Raw genomic sequence first — 26034 nt, 5'->3', positions numbered from 1 at the left:
AACCATAAAATTTTGTGAAGTTATATATATGAAATGCTAGTGCTAACCTATACCAACACTTGAAATGTGTGTGGGCCAATGAAGGAAATAGTAAAAAGCTGATCGAGCTCAACATTGTGCAGTATCTTCTGAAATCTTTGTTTTACACCGGTGCAGGAATTGGTCAAATTAAAGGACGAAAAATTATAGTTGGAAATGTGCACCATAACTTGTTGCAGAATACCCAAAACTATCTAAATACTTAAAAGAGATGTTTTTTCATGATGATTTTTAGAAATATATTTTTTTCAAGTACGATTGCGATCGGCAAGCGTTGTTAAATCGAAATTTGGCCTTTCGATTTTAAGTCTGTTAAACAAATCATTGAATCATTTGTGACGCTGCTGACATGCTCATATTCTCAATTACCACCTTGCATAAACTACATATGTAGCACTCCCTATCTACCTATCTGGGCTGTACATGCTGTTTTTTACCATAAAATTTTGCCGACAATTTTCGGGTTTTGTTTAGATGTGGCACCAAATTTTTGAATGTTCAAAATCAACCCCACAAGCAGTGAACTTTTGATGAGTTTAAGCATGAAAAAACTACTTTTCATTTTAATAATTTTTCATTTTTTGCAATTTTTCAATGCTAGCGTCGTTCGAAGACCTCTTTGCTACTTCTTGAGTGTCATGCTTTTTTATCCCATACTAAATTGTATCACAAGTGGTGCGAAGATCAGCTTTGCTTCTGTGTTTTCCCAAGTTGGGTTAGTTTCGTCAAAATCTTAAAAGAATATTGGAATTGAAAGTGCTTTAAGATGCATATTTTTAAAATTGTGAGCTGAAAATTTTTAAAGAATCATTTTTTTTTGGATCTTTCGGTCTCCAGTGGTCTGTTGGCTTTGTATGCGAATTGCAGCTTGGTCTCGTGAACAAATGGTATTGGTCTCTTCCAGGAGTGTGTCCAGCTGCATTGCATACTACCACAGTCAGAAGTGGTGGTGCAGATCGGATGAAGCCATTATGGACTTGACTCACCTGTGCTCGGATTGGTGGATGCCTGTCGCCAATCAGCTTAGCCGTAAGGACTTTGTGGCCCCTTCGTCAAATGACGAGAACAGTGCAGAGTCAGAATCGGCAGCAGTTCTCAACAAAATGAGTTCAAGTTAGTGTTTGTTCAATTTTACAGCTGCAGTTTTTTGAGATATTCATCTTTAAAATACTTTTCTGCTATCAGATTTTTCTTTTCAAAAAAAAACAGAACGATACCAAATTCAAAACAAAGACTTTGAGGCAAACCCAATGAAAACAATTTTCAGTTGTTCTGAAGCCCCAGGCTGGTCAAACTGCAAGTTAACAGCCTGAAGAAAAAACTAAGGAACAACGTATCAGGAATCACGTAACTACAGATTTAAAGAAATGGCAGTCGAGTTGTCCGTTGCTTCCAGGTCATCGTCCGGTTTTAGTTTGGTCATTCACTGTTTCAGTCTCGCAGATCATCATGTCTCTGCTCTCCTTCTCGGCCCTGAGCAACAACACGGCCCTCCTGTACCCCCTTCTGCCGGCACTCTGTCTGGTAGATGGACTGGACCCAGAGCCAGACCACGTGAGGATAGCTGTCAGTAATGTGCAGAAGATAGCAATGGCGCCTCTCTTGCAGTCACACGCATTTCAAGTCCTGAGGAAGAGTATCGAAAAGGTTCCGTTCGCTCGCTATATTATGATTAATAAAAAATTCAATATTAATAGAAAAAATGGATAGCAAATGAATTGATATTAATATTAAAATAATAAGTTTTAAATTTAATTAAGAGTCGAGAAGCGTAGTTCGGACTCTTATATTGGTCATGATGATTTTTTTCGTTTTTTTGAGGAAAAGTCTCAAAATGCTCTAATATTTTACAGAAGTGAATTCATATATATATTTATTATTATGTAAATATATATATTATTGCATTTGAGAATATATACGCATTTCATATATGCAGTATTTGAGTTCAATATAATTCATCTGCTTCAAGTAAGTTAAGATGCGCTCTCCAATTACAGAAGTATAAAGGTCACAAAAAACGTGATCGAATTCTAGCTTCGAAAGTGGAATTTAGTTTTCAGATTTCCTTGAAGATTTAAAACTTTACCTATCGATTCAGTTAAGAGTTTAAGACTTTACTCTGACCTTGAAGAATTAAGACTACCTGTTTTCTCAATTTAAGTCATTTTGATTAAAAAAAAAGTGTCAATCATAATTTGTTCTTGAAATTCAAAAATATGTAAAGCCATGTTATTTTTTTTGAAAGTGTAAAGTTGAAGTTTTTTTTTAAATCTGTTTTTCTTTTTAATTTCTTGCGTTTATGAACTCTTTTCCAGCTGCTCTTTTCCAGTTGTTTTATTTAAAGTATTTATTTTTCCGACTGTCTGTTGTTTTAAGGTTTTATTTATTATCTCCTTAGCTAACGTTTTTTAAACCAAAGATTAATTGAGCCCAAAATGGCTGTTAAAAAGTTGAGAAGCCACGCATTGTGGTTACGGCAAGTGATAATTAAGCAGAAGGATAAGTTCGAGTTCCGTATTCACGAAAGGTCAATTTCAAGACTCATTGTCAATTTGTTCGGAATTCTTAGTGCTCCTTCGGCTTTTTTTCTTGCTTTTGATCTACAGCTTGGCATGTGTAAATTTTTGGTTGCAGCTAGTTAAGAGTCAATGAACTATGTTCAAACTCTTATGAAGTCCGTGATACTTTTTTTCGTTTTTTTAGGAAAAGTTTTAAAACGCTCTTATAACAAAAGAAGTGCGTTCATACTTATAAATGCACATATGAATGCCCTTAGGTATAAATGCAGTTTTTGAGTTCAATTCAATTTCATTTGCTTGAAAGTTAGACAATCTCCAATCTTATCACCAAATGCAAAGAGCTTTAAGGCCATGTTTTTTTGTTTGAAATTCGAAAGATGAAGTTTTTTCAAAAACAAGTCAATTTGTTTTGGGTTTTTGCGTTCATTGACTCTTTTCCAACTGTCTCCTGGCTGTGTTTTTAGCGCCACTGCAGTTTGTTTCCGTTGTTACACATGGCAACTTCGTTTCGTTGTGTATTCGGCCTATTAATTATGTCTCGATTATGTTTTGTTTTTGTGCAGATGAGTGAAAGTGGTGTGGCGTGGCGCAGCAAACGACTCTGTCTCGTTTTCCTCCAACAGCTAGCTCTGTCAAACCTCTTTCTCATTCTTAACCCATCCAGTATTATTGCATCGAGTGGTTCGTGCGTTAAAACAGTCACACATACAACAGGATCAGATGGCGACACCCAAGGGGAGGGAAGAAGAGAGGAGGACCAGAAACAGTTTCTGAAAACGATCCAATCGGTCATCATATCTCTACTCAAGGACGACAAATTAGAGGTTTGAAGAAACCTAGTCACTTTAAACATTTGTTAACGCATTAAAGTTTGGAAGAAAATCACCCTCTTGCAAATTACCCCCAGGGCAGATGCATCGTCCAAATATTTTTGACATTTCGATTTGCAAATACTTTTTTGTTATTTTTTGCTCGATGGCAACAGAGCAGCTGATATCCTCAAGCTCAATTAATTTTTTAAGTTTCAAAAAACATGAACCATGATTATACAGCCTGTAATTCAGTCCGTTGCAGGTCAGAGAACTAGCATCTAGTACACTTAGTGGATATATTCACTGTGGACTCATCACTATAGACAAGAGTCTCCTCAAGAAGTTCGCAAAGCTCAGGGCTGCTTCCAAGCTCACGTCCAAACCAATTTCCAAGTCTTCAGTGGTCACAGATCCAGGTATCTATCCAAAGCATTGAAGTTGGTTGCATGGTTTGTTTCTTTTGAAAAGTTGTGATAATATAAGGAGTGATCAATACGAAAAATTACTAGACTCTTATATAATTCCCGATTTGACTTCTAATTTTATAAAAAATTAAGTTCATTTGCTTTATTAAATGGAAAACAAACTCCAATATCGAACAGCAAAAGTGTGAAGGTCATCAAAGACGTGATTGTCTTCAAGAAATTCAAAGAGCTTCAAAGCCATCTATTTTTTTCAAATAAAATATAAGTCAGATTTTTTTTCCTGTTTACTTATGTGCTTTGACTCGTATCCAATTTTCTGTTGGCAATGTTTAAAGTTGTTCGATAATAAAGCAAGTTCCAAAAAATTTAATGGACTATTTTTTTTCTTTTTTGTTGAACTTGATCCAAATTGAGTTAAAATTAAATTTAATTCAAAAATTTGATTATACTTTTGCCATGATTTTTCATTTTCGCTGCGCGTTCCTACGGCCTACTTAACAATTTACAGCCTACTTAATTTTTTTTCTGGCGTTGGAAAAGGGCACCAAATTGCTTCTGGAGGTCTAAATTACCATTTACTGTACAAATGGTTAGCAGTTACACTAAAAAAAAACAAGAAAATTTTTGCAGTGTCAACTCCAAATCGAGTCGCCTTCTGCATTGATTTTAGTTTTTGAAGGGTTGCTGCAATGGTTTGAACATATATCCAGAGACTGTTATTTGCTGTTGAGCGATTCACAGTCTGTCAGATGTTGGACATAGCCATTCGCAAAGTTCTCTTTCTCTGTGTTTTTATTAACAATGTTTATTTTAATCAAGTATTAATTTTTTTTTTCGGATTGTTTCGACAAAAATCATGTGACAGTTCGTAAGTTTCTTATCAAAATCGTTACGAGCCAGATTTGTTTAAGATCGGTTAGTCTTAATTGTTTTTGGATGACGCTCAACCGCAGCGAAGTCTGTTCGAAAGATCTAGTTTTTAACTATCCTTAACTGCTTAGGAATGAGTGGTAGCACAAGTACTAGTAGCAGTGCACTAATAGAGCGACATGCGGGCGTGTTGGGCCTGAAGGCTTGCATCACAGCATACCCCTACACAGTACCCGAGTGGATGCCGGAAGTCCTGATGGCACTGGCTGACCACGTCTGCGACCCAACTCCCATCGAGGCAAGTAGATTGATAAATCAATAGATTTTATTTATCCACCATTTTATTTTTCTATCACTTTTGTCAAACTAACTCGAACGATTTGTCTTGAAGTTTCATGTTTACACTTACGAGCGTAGCGGAATAGTACGACTTCATTTTTTCCAACATATTTCACAAATATTGGTGCTAATTTTGGTAGCACCTGTACGGATTTTTGATAGGATAGAATGTGTTTCGCCATTCGATTAGTAATAAGTTAACACAGCTGATGCATTTTAAGAGTAATGAACATAGTGAAGACACTTGTACAGGTCTTATAAAGGATTTTTTTAGGAAAAAGTCCTAAAATGCTAATTAACTACAGATGTGGATTCATGCATATTAATGCATTTATTAATGCACATAGGTATATATGCATTTTATGAGTTCAATTGGAATTCATCTGCTGAGAGTTACATAAATAGCACTCTCCAAATACGAACGAGGGAAAAGCGCGAAAAAACGTGAGCAATTTCTAGTTTCGAAAGTGGAATTTAATTTTTAGATTTCCAGCGGAATAAAAGTTTTACCTGTTGATCCAGTTATCTCAAGTTGGGTTAATGCTATCAAAAAAGCGCCAATCATAAATTGTTCTAGAAATTCCAAGAACTTAAAGGGAATCTATTTTTTTCTTTGAAATTTGAAAATTGAGATTTTTAACAAAGTCAGTGTTTTTCTTATATAATTACTTGCGTTCATTACTTTTTCAATCTTCGATTGGCTATGTTTTTTTTTATTTGCAAAACTTCAACATTGACTAACGTAGTTTGAATAACTCAAATCGAGTAAGAATTAGAAATAGTTATTTAAATTTTGGCTCATTGAAGTATAAGATCAATTTAATACGAAGAATAGAAATGAGAACCAAATTTATTTTTGGCATTTTCGAAATGCAGATTATATACAGAAAAAGTTGTCAATATTCAAATCTGCTTGAAATGTTAATCGAATTATCTGACATGTTGCTTGAAGTTTATTGGCTTATATTACAATTATATTTTTAAATATTACGCAATATGTGGAGGCAATGCAGTTTAAATTCGCGTGCAGATGAGGAAAACAAAGTTTTTTACTTCGTGTGAATAAGTAACAAACGTCTGAATTAAAGATTTCACACTGATTGTTTTCATTTTCGTCCTGAGAATGTTTCATGTCACATGGACAAATTTTTTACTCCGCATGTTCAAAAAAGTTTTCACTACGATGTCAAACTTAGCGCAGATGAGGAAAACTGGCATTTTTAGACCCGGATTACTTTGGGAAGCCATTGAAACCAAATATTGATACTTTCATAGATGGTGTAGCTCTGATCATTTGCTCTCGATCAATGTAAAAATTTAACTGAATTTTGAAGGAAATGTCGTCCAAATTGTGCATTGAAGACAGGCATTTTACAGAGTAAAATCCTGAGTTTGCGCTTAATTTTGTCTACAAACGTAATTTCAAAAATGGAGTTTGGTTAGCAGATTTCCCAGCGAAATATGAATTGTTCCTATTGGTCCATTTTTCTCAAATTGGGTTATTTTCATCATAAAATTGCCAATCATTATTTGCTCTAGAAATTAAAAGTGCTAAGGCCATTTTTTCGAAAGTTGAATTTTTTCTGTTTACTTGCTTTTGTTAACTCTGTGCCAACAGACAGGCTAGATTCTCTTTGTAAATATCCTCAACTAAAGTTTTTTTTCATTCTGATTATGTCAGGATCGGGGTTTGTGTCAGAAAGGCTGAAAAAATTACGAATTGCAGATTTTGTGAAAAAGATTGTTCAATCGAAGTTAAATTGGGGTCGCCATGTTTCAGGCCACAGTTCGAGATACTCTGATGGACTTCAAGCGGACTCATCACGACAACTGGACTAGACACAAAGAGAGCTTCACTGAAGACCAGATAAACACATTGAACGACATCCTAATATCACCCTCTTACTACGTCTGAAGATAATAGTGGGGAGATAGAGAAAAAAAATCATAAGAATAAATAACAGAAACATTAATAAATACTGACTTGATTTTTCTTCGGATATCAGTAAATATCAATAGACAAGAGCTAGTATTGTTCTGGGCGTAATATTTAATCAATTGAATTCAAAACAATGAAATTGGAAAAAAACTGTTCTTATAAGCCATCAATTGCATTTTAGTATGCAGAAATAATCGACGTTAACTTAACAAATAAAATTTGAAAAAATAAAGTTTAAACGGAAAGAAAAGTATACTTTGGATGAGTTAAGAATGATGCTTTGATTGTGTATTTCATAAGTGTCAATAAGGCCGTTTTTTTGTTTTTAGTGCTTAAAATTTAATTTTTGCGGTTTGGCTTATAATATACATTTTTTTCCAAGTTATATTACACGAAAATGCAAGTAGTGCAAAAATCTGGATTGAGTTTTCGTTATGGAATAAAAAATGTGACAGTTTCATCTAGTTGGCTTATTTGCATGAAGAAAATGCTCATCGTTCAATAAAAAAAATGAGTAGGTTTCCGTTTTTGAGTTCATTGACACGTTTCCGACGCTCCTTTGTTTTTATTATTATTAAACTGCATTTAAATTGTAAATATTTCAAATAAAATAATTCAATATTTCTTGTGCTGATTTTTCTTTAGTGTAAGAGCCATTTTTGTGCAAATGTCCGAAGTTTTCGGTAGAGGACGGTTATGGCAAAAAAATCCAACCATCTCTGTTTGGGTGTAATGTTGGTTTAAATCGGCCTTTTAAATAAAACCATAATGTGGGCAAAATTACCGTTCATTGATTTCTTCAATTATTGATAGCAATATCTTCGAGGTGATGGGTGCGCGGTGTAGATGAGGAATCGTCATCAAACTTTCCCGACGTAGATTCTTATCATAGCTCAATCAATACGAAGAGCTCATGTCTTGTCATTTTCTTTTAATTGACGCGCGAATAAAATTCGTTCACTCTTTGCTAGTAATACTTTTTATACAAGACTGAAGTTTAAAGTTCTTTTGGTCGACACTTCTCTTCCGGGAAACGTATTGATTTAAATAGACTGAAGTTATAAATTCTTTTGGTCGACACTTCTCTTCCGGGAAACGTATTGAATTTAATAGTATTTATTGAGGAAAATTGTAGATAAAGGTGAGTCGCAGTGGCTCAGATTGTACTGATTGCCTTGTTTCTGCATTTCTGATGGAAAATACTTAATTTGTTGCCAAAAATATTGGCTAAAAAGTAATGGACGCAGCGAGTACTCATATAGGTCTTGGTGATTTTTTTTCTTTCAGAAAAAACCCAAAATTTTTTCACGCTAAAATTAGCTTTTTCGTTGTTTGACTTCTGATTTTTTTTTCAAATTCACTTTTTTAAAAGGTTGGCAAACTCCACTATTGAACAGCAAAATTGTAAAGGGCTCGAAAAACGTGATTGAATTCTATTTTCGAAAATGGAATTAAATTATCAGATTTCCCAGCGATGAAAATTTTACTTATTGATCCAGTTTTCTCAAATTTGAATAATTTCATCAAAAAAGGTTGAACATATATTGTTCGTGAAATTCGAAGAGCTTTAAGGGCATATACATTTTTGGCAAATTAAGTGTTTTCAAAAAACGAGTCAGTTTTTTTTCGGTTTCCTTGCAGTTTTACTATTTTCTATGAACAGTCACCCGCGATAGTGAAACTCAATACAAAAATCAGCTTTCCCAAAATAACACGCCGTTAACTATAAGCTCGCATAATAGTACACCTTGGTGCCGGGGCTGTATATTTTTTTGTTACGAGGCCTGAGCTTAATTTGACACCAGCATTAGGTTCACGGCAAAACCAATTATTACCTTTTCGAGACCGAATATCTTCTGATGGACGATTAGATTTTTTAAGCTGAGCAACTCCCCTGTCATTTTGGAAAGGAGGTTACTGTTTGCGGAAAGCTTCATTTAAAAATTTCCTTTGTGATGGTCATTGGAAATGAAAATAAATCACAAATTGTTTGAATAAGAATTTTGAATTTGTAGTATGATATACTGAGAAAAAATGAACGCCGACACCAGATTATTTGGAGATCGTGCAACCTATAAAGTATCTGTCCTCTGGAACTAAGAACGTTACGAGAAATAAGAGCAATAGAAATAAGAAAATACTATTATTGATCAGTGTATTTTGTGCATTGTAAGCTGATTTCTGAACAAGCCGATAACAGATTTAACGCGAAATCCGCAACATTTAATATTAAGACCATTTATCCACGGGGGAAAGGACCAACACAAGAGCTGTACAGCTCATCACGGCGAACCGCTGTTGTGCCCCTGATTAAGAACTACATGCAATTCTTTTGGATATTTTTTGAGCTGGGTAATGTTGCTTCACCCTCAAGCAACGAGCACGGATCATGGTGGGCCTCGAACATCCAACCTTTCGAAAGACCTGCATTGCTAGTGTCTTTTTAATGTTCTGGATTAATAGAAGAAACAGCTAAAATCTGTATTATTCCAAAAACAGCTAGTGCAAACCGCAAAAAAATGTTGTCGCGAAATCTGACAACTTTACGCAGAATCCGCATATTGTTAGCCGAATCCGCTATATGTAAGCGGAACCCACAAATTGTAAGTAGAATAAAACTACACTTGCGGAATACAGTTTTCGGAATTTTTTCTACTTGCGAAGCCCGGAAACTATTTTCGCTCGATGCGGAATCAGCGACAACATTAACATGCCGAAAAACTTAGGTTACACGTATTTGACCGCGGCCTACACAGAAATTGCTTTCGCGCGACATTCACAGCGCGACAGAAGACAAAACTTGGAAAGCAGTCGATGAGCAATGGAAAGAAAAAAAATCACAAATATCAAAAAGTTAGCTTTAAAGTTATGGAATCAATGAATAAAAGCCTACTTATAAAGGAAATCACAAAACTGAAAAACGGAAACAAAGACCTCATGAGCCTGCTGACCATTTAACAAACGAAATACACTCAGGAGTTCACTATCTTCTGTACAAATTTTTGACATCAAAAAATTAATGGACCAAGCGAAGCAAGATGTATCTTATCTCTAGAACAAAACAATAAAATGCCTTCCAAAAATCTTGCAATCGAAGAAACTCGAGTGCAAAAAAAAATCAAGTCAGCAGTACTATGCTAATTGTGTCCCAGATTTGCAAAGCATTTTTTCATCGGATGTCACTTTCAAAAAACATGAATCAAACGCATGTTTCACCTGATTCTATAGTTCATTTCTATTCGTTGGCAAACATAGAGGATATCGAACAAATCGCATATCGTTATCCTCGCAGTAAAGAGTATACTCTTATACTGAATATTGGATTCATAATGATTAATAAAGGTTTAAAGGGCGCTGAGGCAGCTGTTGGGTTGTGCACCGGCTCTAATTCAAAAAATTAAACCGCATAGAGTTGCTTCGTGTGAAATTCTTGAATTGAAGAACAATTTTTTTCTCGGGAATGTAATAACCCTAAAACTAAGCTTACAGTTCCAATTTGAAAAACATTTAGCTGAAACAAATGGTCTTCATAGTCATTATACAGTTTCTTGTTTGAACTACCCTTTGGATTTCAATGATATATCTAGTGATGGGGTTCAACCAAATGACAATGCCTAACAACCTAAAAAATAAAAAATGGTTAATCAAATGCAAAACTGCTGCAGAAGCCACGGTTGCCGGTGTGTAACAGGCGAAACTGAAGCACGCAAAATTATGAAAGAAGTGCTTACCAGTTTTTTGAACTTGGCGTAAACTTTTTTCAGTCAACTTACTGCTTAAATCGAAACTCCTGGAAGTGAAAAAGTCATTGTCTTAAAGATTTTAACACATTTGGATTAAAGGGGCTCTGCTTCTTTAAGTATGTTTTTTACGTTTTTGTATGTTTTTGTATTAGTATACCAAACTTAATGCACTTCACATTTCTGTCAGGAGTTATCAAAACAAACCCAAGCCATCCCTCGAAAGCTGAAAGTTTGTTATATGAGAAGTTGTTCGAACGAGAACAAAAATGTCAATTAGGCGATTTCACTTATTCAATTGCCATGGCGTTCAAAACAAATAAGATGAATTGTGTAATTTTTTGAATCTCACAATGAAAACTCAATTGCAATGGCAACTGAAACTTGGTTATCTGAAAAAAAAAGAAACCGCCAAAGACTTTTTTTATAAGAAAAATAATTTTTTTCCCAAAATTTTCTTCTGCTTCTGGTTCTAAAAAGGAAAGAAGTGTCGGCCTATGGGTTTGAAAGAGTTTGAAACTAAACTATTACACAAATTGTTAATAATTGAGAGAAGTTTTTTTTTGAGTCACTTTGGGCTGAAATTGGATCTTCACTGAAAACCAAAAATTCTTATCAATGTTTCATTTTGACCAAAAAAGTCTTTCAATTTACTTTTTTGATCAGCTATCAACAGCAACTACAGTTGCATCCAAAGTAACAGACAAAATTTTACTGGTGATTTTTGGTGACATTTTACTGGTGATTTTTGGTGGATCTCGGTTTGAACAGACGTTTCGTGACATTTAGGTATATCAGTACCAAGTTTGAGCATACTTTCATTACTCACTCGTCTAAGCAAAACACGTATTGATCATTGTAATAAATCTCGTAATCAATTCACTCAATGTGAAACCGTTCCAAAACTTCCACAAAGATCATTTGCGTATAGCAAATATTTTAAATCTTAGTATCAATTATCTAAAAGGAAATGCAATGACCTATCCTTGCTCTAAACAATTTTAGATAAATTGTTGCTCGGATTTATTTTGTTTCACACAAAACTCTGGTTGTCTAAAGAGTTAAAGCATTTGATTTTTAAAAAAATAATCAATTTAATGAGTGAAAAAGAACAAAAGTGAAAGCAACCTTTATATCTCTCAAACACACTCGCAACCTTGTAACTAGGAAAAAGAAAAATGATCTCGACGATTTTTATGATAATTTTTTTTTCAGTTGTATCAGCTCAAAAAAATAATGGAATTATCTTTATAATTTAACTGAAACAAAAAAACAACCTCATATTTTGAAAAAAAATGAGAAGGGTCAGAAATGAAAAATTGAAAAAATGACAAATAGAGTTAACTCTGTTTTAGCACAGCTTAGAAACTATTCTGGATCGTTGAATCTGAAATTAAAAGTTTAGTGCCTGAGAAAATTTGCTTCGTTAGAAAAAAAAATTGAGAATTGTGATCTACTTTGAAAAAATAACTAACTTGCTGCAGAACTATCCATAACAAGATTTATTTTTCCTGAAGAGTTTCGATCTGCTTACAGAAATCACAAATCCTTCAAATTAAGAAGAAAAAAAAATTCATGCCAACAAAAAGGCCTTAAACAATAGATGGAAAAAGGTAAGTACTGAAAAGGTTTAAGGAAAATAGTCATCAGAATTTTTGATTGTTTAATGTGCAAAGTAGTTGAATGGTTTGCCTAAAAACTTAAAGTTGCTAAAAAAACGTCAAAAGAAAAAGTTGAAATTTTATTTTTTTAAATCTAAATGAGAAAGGCCAGTTAAACAAAGCATAGGGGGTTTTCAATCATATATGTATATACAGTCCTGATTTAAATTAACCGGACAAAACGCGTTAAACTTGAATTTTAAAACGAGTTTTTCTCAAATTGGGTTGAGTTTTGGGTGAAAACTTAAGTGAAAGACAAAACTTGCTTAAAATTTTAGCAGAATTAAAATGGTGTAATTTGTTTCGCAAAATTCGGGCCCAAAATTTTACCCCAAAAATGGGTCATTTTGGCTTTTCTTAGTTAATCAAAAATTGCCAAAAAATACCCAGTCGATCACAGACATAATTATATCAAAGTGAGCTCTTTACGTAGCACAACAACCTTTAAGAAGGGCATATTCTCCAAAAAAAATTTGCAAATTGTTTAAAAACTGTTTTTAAATAAATAGTTGGTATTTTTTATAGTAAAAACGACCTTTTTTGTCTATCAAACAAAAGTAAATTAACTTATACAATGTTTTGGAGATTATATCCTGCTTAAAATTTGTTGGGCTACGTAAGGAGCTCACTTTGATATAATTATGTCTGTGATCGACTGGGTATTTTTTGACGTACTTTTTGATTAGCTAAGAAAAGCCAAATGATCCATTTTTGGGGTAAAATTTTGGACCCGAATTTTGCAAAACAAATTACACCAAATTAATCCTGCTAAAATTTTAAGCAAGTTTTGTCTTCATAAGTTTTCACCTAAACTCAACCCAATTTGAGAAACACGCGTTTAAAGTTTGAAGTTTAGCTCGTTTTGTCCGGTTTATTTATATCAGCACTGTACAACTCTCACAATTAACACTAAATGTTTAACACTATAATATTTCTCAGAAGCCAGCCTCGAATAGTGCCTATGTACGAAAGTTACCACACACAGGGAGGGGTTGAACCAACTGCTGAGCACATTATACAGATCACGTCATATTGAATCACGGAAAAAATTGAGTGCTCAACATCCAGGTGAAATTGGAAATTATCCTCATAATGAGCTGTGAAGAGAGGAATACTACTCACGAAACCTATTTATGATGAGGTCAGTGGTGGTAGGCTCTATAGCCATTGGCTCACAGACCAGAGACACTATCCCCTGCGCTTTTGCACCTCAATCGTTCGAAGCCAATTTGTTGTTTGCTTATGACATGGAACTTCAGAATTGTTACAGCTTAAAGGCCACCAAAATACTCCCCCACTCTAGATGGAAAAAACTAGGCCGCTCTGGATAGGTTTCCAAATACCTAAAAGATGGGAACACGATGTAAAAGTTGCTCTACTAAGTGAATTCAGCGAATCAAGACACTCAGATAACAACTCCAGAATTAACTCCAGTAGTGTTAGCAAGTAATAAAGCAACTATCGAGAAAGTTTATTGTACTGAGGTAGTTTTTCTATAATCGAATAATTTTAGAACGTCACGCCAATCAATCGGTAAACTTCCCAAATCAAGCTGGATATTGATTTTTTTGAAGTTCAAGCTCAGCTGTTCTGGCTTCCCTAACAGTTTTTTGGTTTTCTCTGTCAGGATTAAAAACAACTATACTTAAGTAACTTACGCAGACCAATTGCGAATAGCAAATGGACTCAAGCTGACGTTTTTGAGGGTATTTCGCGCAATTTAATTTAGGTTGTTCTGACTCTTGACGTCTGACTTTCAGTTTCTGCAAAAACAAACGAGCATGAGTGGGCCAAATCGAAGTTTTGAAAAATTCAATTTGTGTCGAAAGTTTTTTTATTATGATCCATTGGCACAAGCTAAGAATTGATAAAGCAAAAAAGCCATGGAAATTTCATCGAATGTTCAGTAAGGTTAGGAAAAAGTAATTTCCTTGTTAAGAAATTGTTAAGATCACCTTCTTCATTTAGTTTGGCTCATTGTTAATTTATGATGTTTGAGATTTGAAAATCTAATTTTTTTTTTGACAATTGTGCAAACGACTTGGCAGGCGGAAGAAAATTTGTTTTATAACTTGTCAGACAAAGTTGACAAAATAAAATATAAACAGATACAGAAATTCATAAACTGGGACAGCCAAATTTTTTTCAGATTAAGGATTGAAGCGCGGCTACCCGGATAGATCCATTATTCAATACTAATCTCAAGTAGTTGGAGAAAAGTTTTTTCCTTAATAAAATGTTTAAACGTTAATCGATCGTTCGTGAAAAATTCCTGTAAGTCTTTAATGAAACTTTGAGACTACATTTAAGTTGAAATAGTTAAAAATAAATCAAATATTTAATTGAAATTACACTTGTTGAATCAATTGAAATCTTGTTGAATCCTAAGGAAGCGCGTGTTGGGCTGATCCTAGAGAAGACTTTCGAGAGAAACATTTTTTAGAAGTATTAGTAACCAACAAAGAAAACTGACCATATTGGTCAGGCTTTTGAGTTTATGGTTTTCAAGATGCACACCAAGTTTTTGCGCTAATTTGACAGTCCTATTATTTGTCTCAAAGGCACAATAGCTCTTCTTTTTCCTTTTTTTCCTGCAATTTTCGACCCTAGAGCGTGGATGAAAGGACGGAATGGACTTTTCTATCCCTCCGTGGCTTCACAAGTGACAGGTTGAAACACGAAGCTGCAAGGAAGGTCACAATACTGATTTCTTTTCTTACTTTCTGCTAAGTCTGCGACAACATCACCTTGAAGGCCGGCCAGCCTGGCGTTAGAAGCAGCCAGTCTAATCACGCTGGTGTAGTCCCAGCCAGGTGTATCCCAGCCAGGTGTATTACCTCCCTTCCATGGCGTGATTGTGAAACCGTCAGGGTAGGGTGCTTTCATCGCTTCTGAGAAGTCTACCAGTTTGAGTGTAGATGGTATGCCTGTTAGCGAGAAAGTACTTTACCTGACTGTTGGCTAATTAATCGAGACTTTACTTTGTTGCAGATGAGAGGAAGCTGTGACTGAGGTGATCGTCTAGGGCCACAAATGCAACGGAATTTGCTGTGAACAGGCACACCGAGTCACAAATCAAAAGTTACCCTAATTTCGTCGCTGTTCACGCAGAGTTGAAGGGACTTCATTAGCAATACCTGTAGTCAACCTCCTGAACCAGGGTCAGCGCATCCGGACAAATGATTGAATGCTCTAGCGTCTGCCTTTTCTAAGTTGAAAAGAAGAGAGAAAGAGTCGAGATGAGATAAATGTATTGTTTTGATCAACTTATACTTGAAATAAACTTGTTAATTAAATACGTTTCATATACCGTAATACCTTTTGAGACGAGTAAGAGATTGAGCTCCAAAGCGAGCGAATGCTGTACCATTTGCACCAAGCCAAATGATGAGAACTGGATTCTGTGTGAGTGCTGACAAAGGTGAGCACACAATGAATGTGCTGGGTACTCAAAAAAGGAGATTAAAAGTGTCTGAAGAGGGCAAAAAACAGCGACACGAAAAAAATTTTTTCAAAAAGGGCGCATCCGCTGAAGTCACCAAAAAATGCAGAGCTCAAGGCAACGATTGAGATTGGGGAGACAGATATGTCTGCATTAGCGCCGTCTGCATTTACGGAACCTGAAACTAAGTATTCTTCTACTATTAAGAATACAGCTGAAAACTCCTTGAAGATGAGGTTTTGTGGGTTACCCGAAATTAGTAATTAGCGAAATTGGAAATAACTTTGGAAATATACAACACGAAAGAAAAATGTTTGAATGGGTGTAGGAAAGAGGATATTTCCGGTTTTCGTGGGCTCGGAAAATTCAATCAGGCTCACTCTCGAAAAATGCAAATCTTAGTTAAGTTCTGAAAGACGTACTCAGTTGACAAACTATTAGTATGTGCATCTATGCCAAACTATACAAAGCTGACAAAAATGGAGAGTATTCTTTTCAAAGTCATTTTTAAAAAAAAGAGAATTGATAAAAACTGGAAATTAAAAATCGAAGAAAAGTTTAAAAAAACAAGACTGCTCGTATCAGCGCAAAGCCCTGAATGTTCCGACTGCTTTTTAAGGTTTTATGGTGCAGTAATAACATTGAAAAATTAAATCTAAAACAATGAAAGCTTTTATTTCTAAAATTTGAAAATTTTTCTATGAAAATCATCCCATCCCCCACACGCCATATAAAGTACAAAAAAATAGATTTCGCTCATTGTAAAAAATTAATTATGGCAAAGAAGCTTCTTTCAACCAATTTGGAACGATTTCTAAGACGGATTAAATCTCCGCTTACGCGTTAATAGCGCGAATTCTATCGCGCTTTAATTGTCCAAAAATGGTCAAAATGGCCAAAATGGCAATCTTTAAACCCTCATAACTTTACGAAAAATGATCACAGGTAAAATATCTTTTCAATTTTAAACTCAAGACAACAATGGCTTTCGAATGGTATATACATTTTTTGTCAAAACTGGCTAGTTAAAAAGTCGAAACTTGTCTGAAGAAAAAAAACCCACCCCGAGCACAAATATTCCGTTACTTTCGTATCGAAAGTCGGAACAAAAAAGGTTTTGTATTTAAAAAATCAAGTCGTAGCAATGAAGATTGACCACAAAAACCAACAGGCGAAATAGACCTGCTATTTTATGAAGTAGAAGTTTGTATTAATAAGATCGAAGGCGTTTTTTTTTCAAACTTCTTGCTAATGAATTCATACGATGTTGTTTGTAATTCCGAAACGTGGCCTTCAGACAAAACTGTAGAGGAAAAAATGTTTACGCCGCAAAATCAATGTTTCATCTCAAATAGAAAGAGTAACCCGGGAATCACTGCTCACGGTGGTACACTCATTTGCGAAAAAAAACTTGTTTCTAAACTAGATTTTAAAGTTAATGGGTCAGTTAGAGCATGCTTGACAAATCTCGCAAACAAGACAACTCTCAATCTCGCGGGTTATCTTTCAACACTAAGCTCGTATCAGGGCGAAGCCCTGAATGTTCCGACTGCCTTTTTAGGTTTATGGAGCAGTAATAACATTAAAAAATTAAATGTAAGAAAAAATAAAATGAAATTTTTTTTTCTTAAATTTGAAATTTTATGAAACTCATCCCCCCACACGCCATACAAAGTACAAAACGATAGATTTTGCTCCTTGTAACAAACTAATTATGGCAAATAAGCTTCGTTCAACCAATTTGGAACGATTTATAAGACGGATTAAATCTCGCTTACGCGTTAATAGCGCGAATTATATTGCGCGTTAATTGTCCCAAATTAGTCAAAATGGCCAAAATGGCAATCTTTAAACCCTCATAACTTTACCAAAAATGATCACAGGTATAATATCATTTCAAATTTGAGCTCAGGACAACAATACCTTTCGAATGATATAAAAAAATTCCGTCAAAAATGGCTAGTTAAAAAGTCGAAATTTGTCCGAAGAAAAAAAAACCCACCCCGAGCACAAATATTCCGTTACTTTCGTATCGAAAGTTGGAACAATAAACCTTCTCAAAGGCAGATATTTTCATTCTTTTTCAAAGTATACAAATAATAGGATCAAGTTTTGATAAAGTAATTATTTATGCTGATATCAATTTCTCATCTCTCAATTGAACGAGTCTTTCATCTTGTGTAGAACAAGAAAATCGTTTTCTCGATTTCAATGATCAACATTGCTTGCAACAGAAAGTTTGTTTTTCAGCGGCCGCAATGGATATTCGGGATTTGACTTAAGTCGGAAAAAAGTGAGATCCTGAACATTGGTAATAGTAACGGGCAAAACTTTTCAGCAAATTTTCCAACCATCTCAAATTAAATTTAAATTCAACCTAACGTATCAGCCTTAGTACAAAGAAACTGCTCGAAAGATGTCGTTTATAGTTAACGCAAAAGGAAAATCAACAAAATTAGAGAAGCTATGAATAAATTAAAATTTGAGTCTTTCTGATGGTCAAATCCCATTAAGTTCTGGAGTTATGGTACACTTTTTTTATTTTTTTCGATATTAAAAGCTGGAAGAAGTGTTCAGAGAAAAATGCTACGATCTTGGATAACATAAAAAACCTTTATTATAATAAAAACGCATGAAAAAGGTTCGCAAAACTCAACCCAAATTTCACGCCAAGGTTAGGTCGTTACTAATCTCAATTGAACCCAGAGCTGAAAATGTTAAAGTTCAAACTGAACAGGATCTTGCTGCGCAATTGTTCCCGATGATTGGAAGCCCGCTTGTCAGAAAAGGCAAAAACCAAATATAAGTAATTACAGCCCCGTGTCACTACTATATGTTGTTTAGAAAAAACTCGAGCTGATTTTTTGGAATTCATCATTAGAGCACAATTTGTTATATAGCGCAATTTGGCATCAGAATTAAATGCTCAAGAAATTTGCAGTTAATCATTTTTCTGCAGAAAGTATATTTGGGAAACACAACACTGATCGAAATCAACAAAATTGTTACTGACTACAGAAAGGCTTTCGTTAGATTCAACCATGGTCTGCTTTTACAACATTTTTTTGATACCGGCGTTTGAGATAAATCTGTGAAAGTAATTATATCATAATTGGCAAATAGTGTCATTAAAAATTCGCGAAAATGTCCGCAAAAGTTCGTGTGAATAGTGAATTCTCGTCAGCTATAAAAGTTACCAGCGGTGTCCCGCAAAAAAGCTTTCCCCTTTTTTGTTGAATACTTCCAATCAATTTGCAGAAAACTATTTCAATAATTTTTGCTGAAGATGGAAAATTTGTAAGCGTTGGCTTAAGTTTGGAAGATATTCAAACTACTTTAAACTCTTTATATAATTGGACCATGAAAAGTTCAATGCCTTTCAATATAGATAAGAACTCTTTACTATCAATGTCTAAAAAACCAAAGCAACAGTGTTTTGGCAACAAAGCCATTAAAGTTGATGCACGACATTTCATCTTGGGTGTTAAGTTTTCTTGGATTGTACATATGGATTGTTTTCTTGGATTTAAAATGATTTAAATTGGATTGTACATATCAACAAAGTGTGCGCCAAAGCAATTGGCCTTTTTATTTGATAAAACGAAATTCATTTAATCTCGGACTAAAACTTATAGACTAGATTTTTACATGTCAAGGATTTTGCCACTTATTGTTTTCGGAAATCCATGCTACGGATTAAGCAACTACGTTTTTTGCGTAGGTTAAAATATGCAAAGGGACAAAGTAAAATGTACATTAATTCCCTAGAATTAATGAATTGTATAAAAAGCGTTTAACTGCTTTGCTTCTCATGCCGCTAGCGATGCAAAGCAGTTAAACGCTATTATCAAAAACCCTTAGAAATGGAAATACACCATTATATACCAGTTCCTTGCGCGGTTATATGTTTCCGCTAGGAAGACCAGCAGAGAAAAATCTAGTGGATAAATTTTTTATCAAACGTGTGGACATGCCAACGTGGTCAAATGCAAGTCGCGAGAAACCAAACCGAATTCTATTGGTTTTCTGGAGGAATGTTGAGAAAGTCTACAACGAAAAAACAGGGCACAAAGATCAAGCTGCTAGTACAAATGACTGACTGCTATACCGTCTCTCTTCTCTAAAGTGAAAAAAAGGAAAGAGAGCCAAGACGGCTAGGAACCAAATTATTCAGGTTGAGAAAAAACTAACAGCTGCAGAGATTAAACCAGAAGATACCTAAGATGAGTGACTATCTGATATTTCGGGTCTATCAGAAACTTAACTCGGCTGCTTTTATACTTATTTCACATTTTAAATAAAAAGTTCTTTAAAAGTAGTTTTTGTCTTTGATAGTGTAGGTTGAAGCGGGGATCTTGAGCAAGTATTCGTGAACCAGATGAGTCGAAAATCGGCAAACTTCAAAATTTAATATAATTTTCACTTTCATACGTTTTGAAGAAGTCACAATTATCCTGTTACTGTTCCAAAATTTAATTCGGCGTATTGTTCCGACTTTCGATACGAAAGTAACGGAATATTTGTGCTCGGGGTGGGTTTTTTTTCTTCAGACAAATTTCGACTTTTTAACTAGCCATTTTTGACGGAATTTTTTAATATCATTCGAAAGCTATTGTTTTCCTGAGCTTGAATTTGAAAAGATATTTTACCTGTGATGATTTTTCATAAAGTTATGGAGGTTTAAAGACTGCCATTTTGGCCAATTTGGGACAATTAACGCGCGATAAATTTTGCGCTATTAACGCGTAAGCGAGATTTAATCCGTCTTAGAAATCGTTCCAAATTGGTTCACGGATGCTTTTATGCCATAATTGATTTGTTAATAGGCGCAAAATCTAAAATCTATCACTTTGTACTTAATATGACGTGTGGGGGGATGTTTTTACATAGAATCTCAAATCTTTTCAAAAATTTTTATTTTTTATTTTTTCTATTACATTGAAATTTTTCATATTATTAATGCTCCATAGACCTTAAAAGGCAGTCGGAACATTCAGGGCTTCGCCCTGATATGAGCAGTTTTGTATTGTTTTATGGTTACCTTCAGTCAATACGTCTAACGGAACGGTCGCCAACTGGTTTTGGCATACTCAAAGCTTTTTAGCTGTCCCGAGTTTTCCCTTTTTCCTCATAAAAATCGCTAATAGTAGCTGAGCAAGATTATAAATTTTATATTTTCCGTTTCTATTTGCCTGTCATATAAATTTGACAACTGTATAAGAACTTCTCCTGCCTGTCTTAATGTCATTATCTCTTATTGCTAATGTTAGTTCTGAGACATCATAGTTTTTTGAATTATTTTAGGTTTTAACCTTGAATTTTTCCTTGAAAACAATTCCAATTTCCTACACTTTTCCACCCACGACTGATTTGCACAAAAGTTTATAGCACCAAATATTGGTAATTTGTTTTTTTGGCAATCACTTTTGAGTATCTCAACCATGGTGTCGTATATTTATATGAAATTAAAACAATTTCAAAATAACCTTTCTTCTGCTCAAAATTATCTATCAGTCTCCAAATCTCTTTAAATGTATACCATTATCGCTTTTTTTTGTCTCCAAGTTCACCCATATTTGAATCGCAGACTAAAGTAGGGCTTCTTAAAATCGTTTTACTTCTTCGGCAGACGCTAGCTCAAACAAGCTTGGAGGCGCCCAGAAAGGGTTTTGAGCATCATACAGTTGCAAGAGCTTCAAGAACCAATCTTTCACAAAGCTAACACCTTCTGGTATTATCTTTATAACCTTATCGCAAAGATTCCCAGTGATGACTCTTACTGCTTTGTCTCAATCTCTTTCATCAAGTGTGCTCGACTGGCCGTAACCTCTGATAACGCCGCCTCATGTCTGGGTTGTTTGCATTGGCCACTGTATCCCAAACTAATTGCAGTCTGAATTAAAGTGTTCCTTGAGTTTGTCGAAAAAGCCAAGTTGGCAAAAGTTCATGATAAGCTTTTTATTTTGTGCTCATGCATTGCTTGATTTTCATACTCTGCAAGCAAGGACCAGCTCATAAGTAATGATTTTAAGTGGCCAAAACTGGCGAATGATTTTTTTTGTTCATATCACTTCGTGACATGTACCAACCGCGTTCGTACCATAGCTTTAGTCTTACTAAAACGGTTTTATTTCACTTTGAGTAGGAGTTTAGAAAGGCTAGTAGATTTTTATGATCTAAAATGACTGTAAAATATTAGCAGTAAAGATATCTCTGAAATTTTTTGGTTGCTCTTACTGCGGCGAGTAGTTGTAGTTTGTTTGTTGAGATTTTTCGTCTGCCACATTAAGGTGTATCGAAGCAAATGAAATCGGATGCCACTCGTCCGACTTTTTTGCCCTAGAACGGCTCCCAGACCTATAACGGCTCCCAGAATTATAAGTTATATTAAACCCTCTACGAACCCCTGAAGCTGTTGGAAGGCGTTTGCACTTGCCGGTGTCCATGTAAAATCATTATTCAAGCTTAATTTGGATCTGAGTGGAGAACTAAATTCTGCTAGCTTAGGTAAAAACTTATGTAGGCTGTGCAACGATCCCATAAAGGACTTTCTCTGTTTGTTAGACTTAGGAGGGTGTGAGGTCTTCTATAGCCTGTGTTTTTCTGACCAACAGCATTATTCCGCTTTTCTAGCTTTTGCAATCGCTCATCTTGAAGTCTAGTCACTCGCATTCGCTTTTCACTAATTTATATTTTCGTAGTTTCAACGCGGCGATGGCTACATCCTGTTGTTAGAGTAATTTATAATCTGTTGAAATGCGTTTGGTTTTCGCTCCCGTCCAAACGACTAGTAAATTGTCTACAAATGCGTTTGTCTGTGGAAATTCCTTCAGCAAGGTATCGATAACGTTTTGAAACTCCGCAGGCCTTGAAATAAGTCCATTGAGCTGTTCTTGAAGAAGTACGTTCCCGTAAATTTTGCGCTCACTAATGAAATTTTGCAGTGCTTGCTTGTTTTTTTTATCTAACGCTACATGTACGTATGCGTATGTGAATACCAATATAGTGAAATAAAGGTCGCCTGCTTTCCGCTCTGCATTTATCTGGCTGATATCGTCTACTAATTCAATGATGTTTGGCTTTTGGTACTTTTTGTACCTGTAATTTGAATTCCTCGATTTCAGCAACATCTTTATATTTCCGTCCTTTTCTGTAAGTTTTTTACTGTCCTAATTGGTGACACGAAGATCTTGTCCGAATATTCTTGTATTTTGTTGATGTAAACTTCATCAAGTAAGCACCTTGTTTTTGCGTTCCAGATTTCACATATTCTTGCAAATAATTTTAGCGACAATTTTCAGAAGTATGTTTGCCAATCGTTTGGTCCAAGTGCCCGGTGGCTGCTGTCTTCCGCAGTGATTCCCATTGCTCGTCCAATCTGCACTAGCTTTAGTTTCAGGGTGCCCGAAAGAACGCTAACAAGGATTGATGATGGTTCCGTGCTATGATAGACACTTTTGCCTGTATCGCTCATCTCTTCAGTGCGAGCTACTTTTGCCAGGATATGTATCCTATTACTGTTTCAGTCCAGAAAACCTTTCTGTATCGGTTGTAAACGTAGGTTACCTTTACCGAGTGTAGCTCTCTAGTCAGTCATGCTGAATATCGTAACCGGGACCCGGTGTAACCCTGTCAATATTCTTCATCGAGAATTCTGCTCGGATTCTGGCACTTGGAATCTTCAATTCTACTGATTTATTCTTCATGATGGACATCACCATGTACTCCATTAGCCCTGAAGAGTTAGATATCTCACCAACCTCCTGACGCTGTGTATGCTTCGATGATGTTCATGGTCGTTCCGGACCGCGCCTACTCGTCTTACTCCACACCATTGCTTAGTTTCACGATGTGCTTCAATGTGAAATTTGAGGCATCGCAATTATATCACTGCCGGTTTCCTGCTATGTTTGCCCCTGGTGCATTTCATCTTCATCTGTGCCCGCTGCTTCGGAAGTATCTCGTTCCTCTTTTTATATTGCTGACCAGTTCTTGATTAATGGTCATGTGTGGCGCTGACGACGTGCGTTTCCCCGTATACGACTTGTGGGCGCGCTCTCCCCTCAGGTAAGAAAAGCAATCGGATAAATTTTTCAGGCTTCTTCGTAGATTGTGGAAGTTGTCGCTTGCAATCGGATTCGCGCATATACAGGATGAATAAATCTTTGTTGTTTTCAGCGGCGTTAGCGAAATACCATCTTCCTGCCAATGCGCATCGTTTCGCGTGGAGTTTTTCGAATGTCTCGTGTTCCCGTTGCTTCCTTCCGTAGAAAAAACATCGTTCATGCCTAACGTTACGCTCTCGCTTGAAGTCTCGCTTGAAGCCAGGACGTCCAGGACAGTAGTCGTCTCAAGTGAGTGTCTTTTTGTTATCGCACTCACCGTGGTCTCTTGTTTCTGCCATCCGACTGCTCGAGCTGTCCTACTAAGTAGCTCAATGTAACGTCTGATCAAACTCTTAAATCAATAGTCAAAGCAAACAAAAGCTCTCCTACTTTCAGAGAGTCAAAACGCAATGAGTAAAAGCTAATCAGTCTAACTCGCTAGAAAGTGTTTCGCACCTAATAAATTAACAGAGGCTTTCGTCTAAGCGTCCCCGAGCTGTTCAATTAGGTAACTCAAAGCAATCACACAGCCAAAAAAAAATCTTTGTACTCTGTTAGAAACATATTAAAATCTAAAGTTAATCGCTTATCTCCGGGTCAAAATGTCCACTTAGTCCTTGTGTGTCCATTCGTAGGGTACTCAAACTTTTAGTTGTAAGGGGTTTCAGATGTGTCTAACTAAGTTCGGAGGGTTTGCAAGGAGATTAAGATACTGCAAAGGATTCCTCTTCGGAGTGTTTTTAGGTATAAAAAATCTACTGTTCGGAGGGTGACTCTTTGGAGGGTTCTGATGAAACAAAAATGAATATCCTGTTCGGAGAGTACTTCAGCCTCTGTTTTTATATAAAGGGATTAAAATTACTTACGAATGTTCCTAAGGGTCTCAAGTTTTGCTTCGGAGGGTTCGTATTCGCAAGGTACCTAATCCTCCGGGTGTGTCTTACGGCTTTTATTTTGTTTTTAGAGGATAATGGTATGATACTCAGTTTTCACAAAGTTTTTCTTTGCAATCAGGGCAAAGCCTCCGGTTATTGTCAAATAAGCTAAAAAACTAGTTTGACTTTGGCGGGCTACTCTTCGGAGGGATCTTAAAACTCTTGTTTTGTTTTCAGTGTGAGAGTTTTCGGAGGGCATCAAAATTTTACAAAGATGTTTTGGACGCGGCAAAACCTTAGATAAGCGTCTAAATCTTCTAAAACAAGGTTACTTTAACCAGTCAACTTTTCCTGTGAGAAAAAAGTGAATTTTAGTGAAAATTTTAACTGTCCAGAGAGTATCTCAAATTTAAACCCTGCGAATTCAGAAACTCTGAAAAAATTCCTTTTCAAAGTCTATTGTTTTGAAAAATATGTGAAAAGTTTCGAGTTACGCCATCAAAGTTATTCGGATCGATTCAGTAGTGACTGACAATTTGCACAAAAGTCTTTGCTAAATTGAATTTTGACTAGTCATATAAATTTTCAGAGATTTTTTTATGCAATATCTACTCAAAACGCGTAAGTGTTCTTAAAACAAACAGTACTTAAAGCTAACAGTTGCCCTATGCAGTGACGCTATAAGGCAAAAAAGCGGACCGAAACTGATTGAAAAACAAAATTTCTGATAAAAAGTCTCAGATGTGGACTCTTCAAATCCTTCCTTTTATTTTTCTCTTTTTTTTTTCTAAAAAAAAGAGAAAAATAAAATTATAAAGAAAATTTGTTTTTAAGAATCACAAAAATTTTTGAACAGAAAAATATATAAAACGAATGGGCGGAAAATTAGATGTTTTTGTTCAAAGGGTTTTTTATGGGCTTGAACATGGAGATAATTAAATTAAAACATCGGAAATAGTCTGGTCACCTACTACTCATTAATTACTAATATATTACCCTACTTCTAACCCTAGAGTCTACATTATGGCCCGACGTTGCTTCTGATTACTTCTATTGTGACTAGATTCTGTACATCCGCTTAACGCATTACTCGCCGGCCACATGCAAAAATGTCATTACCATGCCTAATTACTCAAACACCACTCCAGTGAGGATTTTGAAGAAACAACCAAAACACTTGATCTATCAATCAGGAATGATATCAAAAAATCTGAAACAACAACAATTAAAAAGGTCAATTCGCATCTCGTACCGAAGTAAAACATGAA

At 35.4% G+C, this 26034-nt stretch overlaps 2 protein-coding genes across 2 annotated transcripts in view; both read left to right on the top strand.

The window, feature by feature from the left end:
* The window catches only part of LOC134854896 (proteasome activator complex subunit 4-like), a 207032-nt gene extending 199890 nt beyond the window's left edge, over nucleotides 1-7142 (top strand). Inside the window, exons 16-21 of the mRNA XM_063871256.1 lie at nucleotides 944-1152; nucleotides 1475-1686; nucleotides 3122-3382; nucleotides 3633-3786; nucleotides 4797-4963; nucleotides 6785-7142. Coding sequence (XP_063727326.1) covers nucleotides 944-1152; nucleotides 1475-1686; nucleotides 3122-3382; nucleotides 3633-3786; nucleotides 4797-4963; nucleotides 6785-6919 — 1138 coding nt within the window. The 3' untranslated portion in view covers nucleotides 6920-7142. The remainder of the gene's footprint in view (nucleotides 1-943; nucleotides 1153-1474; nucleotides 1687-3121; nucleotides 3383-3632; nucleotides 3787-4796; nucleotides 4964-6784) is intronic.
* LOC134854897 (uncharacterized) overlaps nucleotides 1-26034 on the top strand; it is a 582728-nt gene that overhangs the window by 373323 nt on the left and 183371 nt on the right. The gene's annotated exons all lie outside the window — the stretch shown is intronic.

This window comes from Symsagittifera roscoffensis, chromosome 9, assembly GCF_963678635.1.
Source record: "Symsagittifera roscoffensis chromosome 9, txSymRosc1.1, whole genome shotgun sequence".
NCBI lineage: Eukaryota > Metazoa > Xenacoelomorpha > Acoela > Convolutidae > Symsagittifera > Symsagittifera roscoffensis.
Note: the sequence above shows the minus strand (reverse complement) of the source record. Positions and strands in the feature narration are given on the sequence as shown.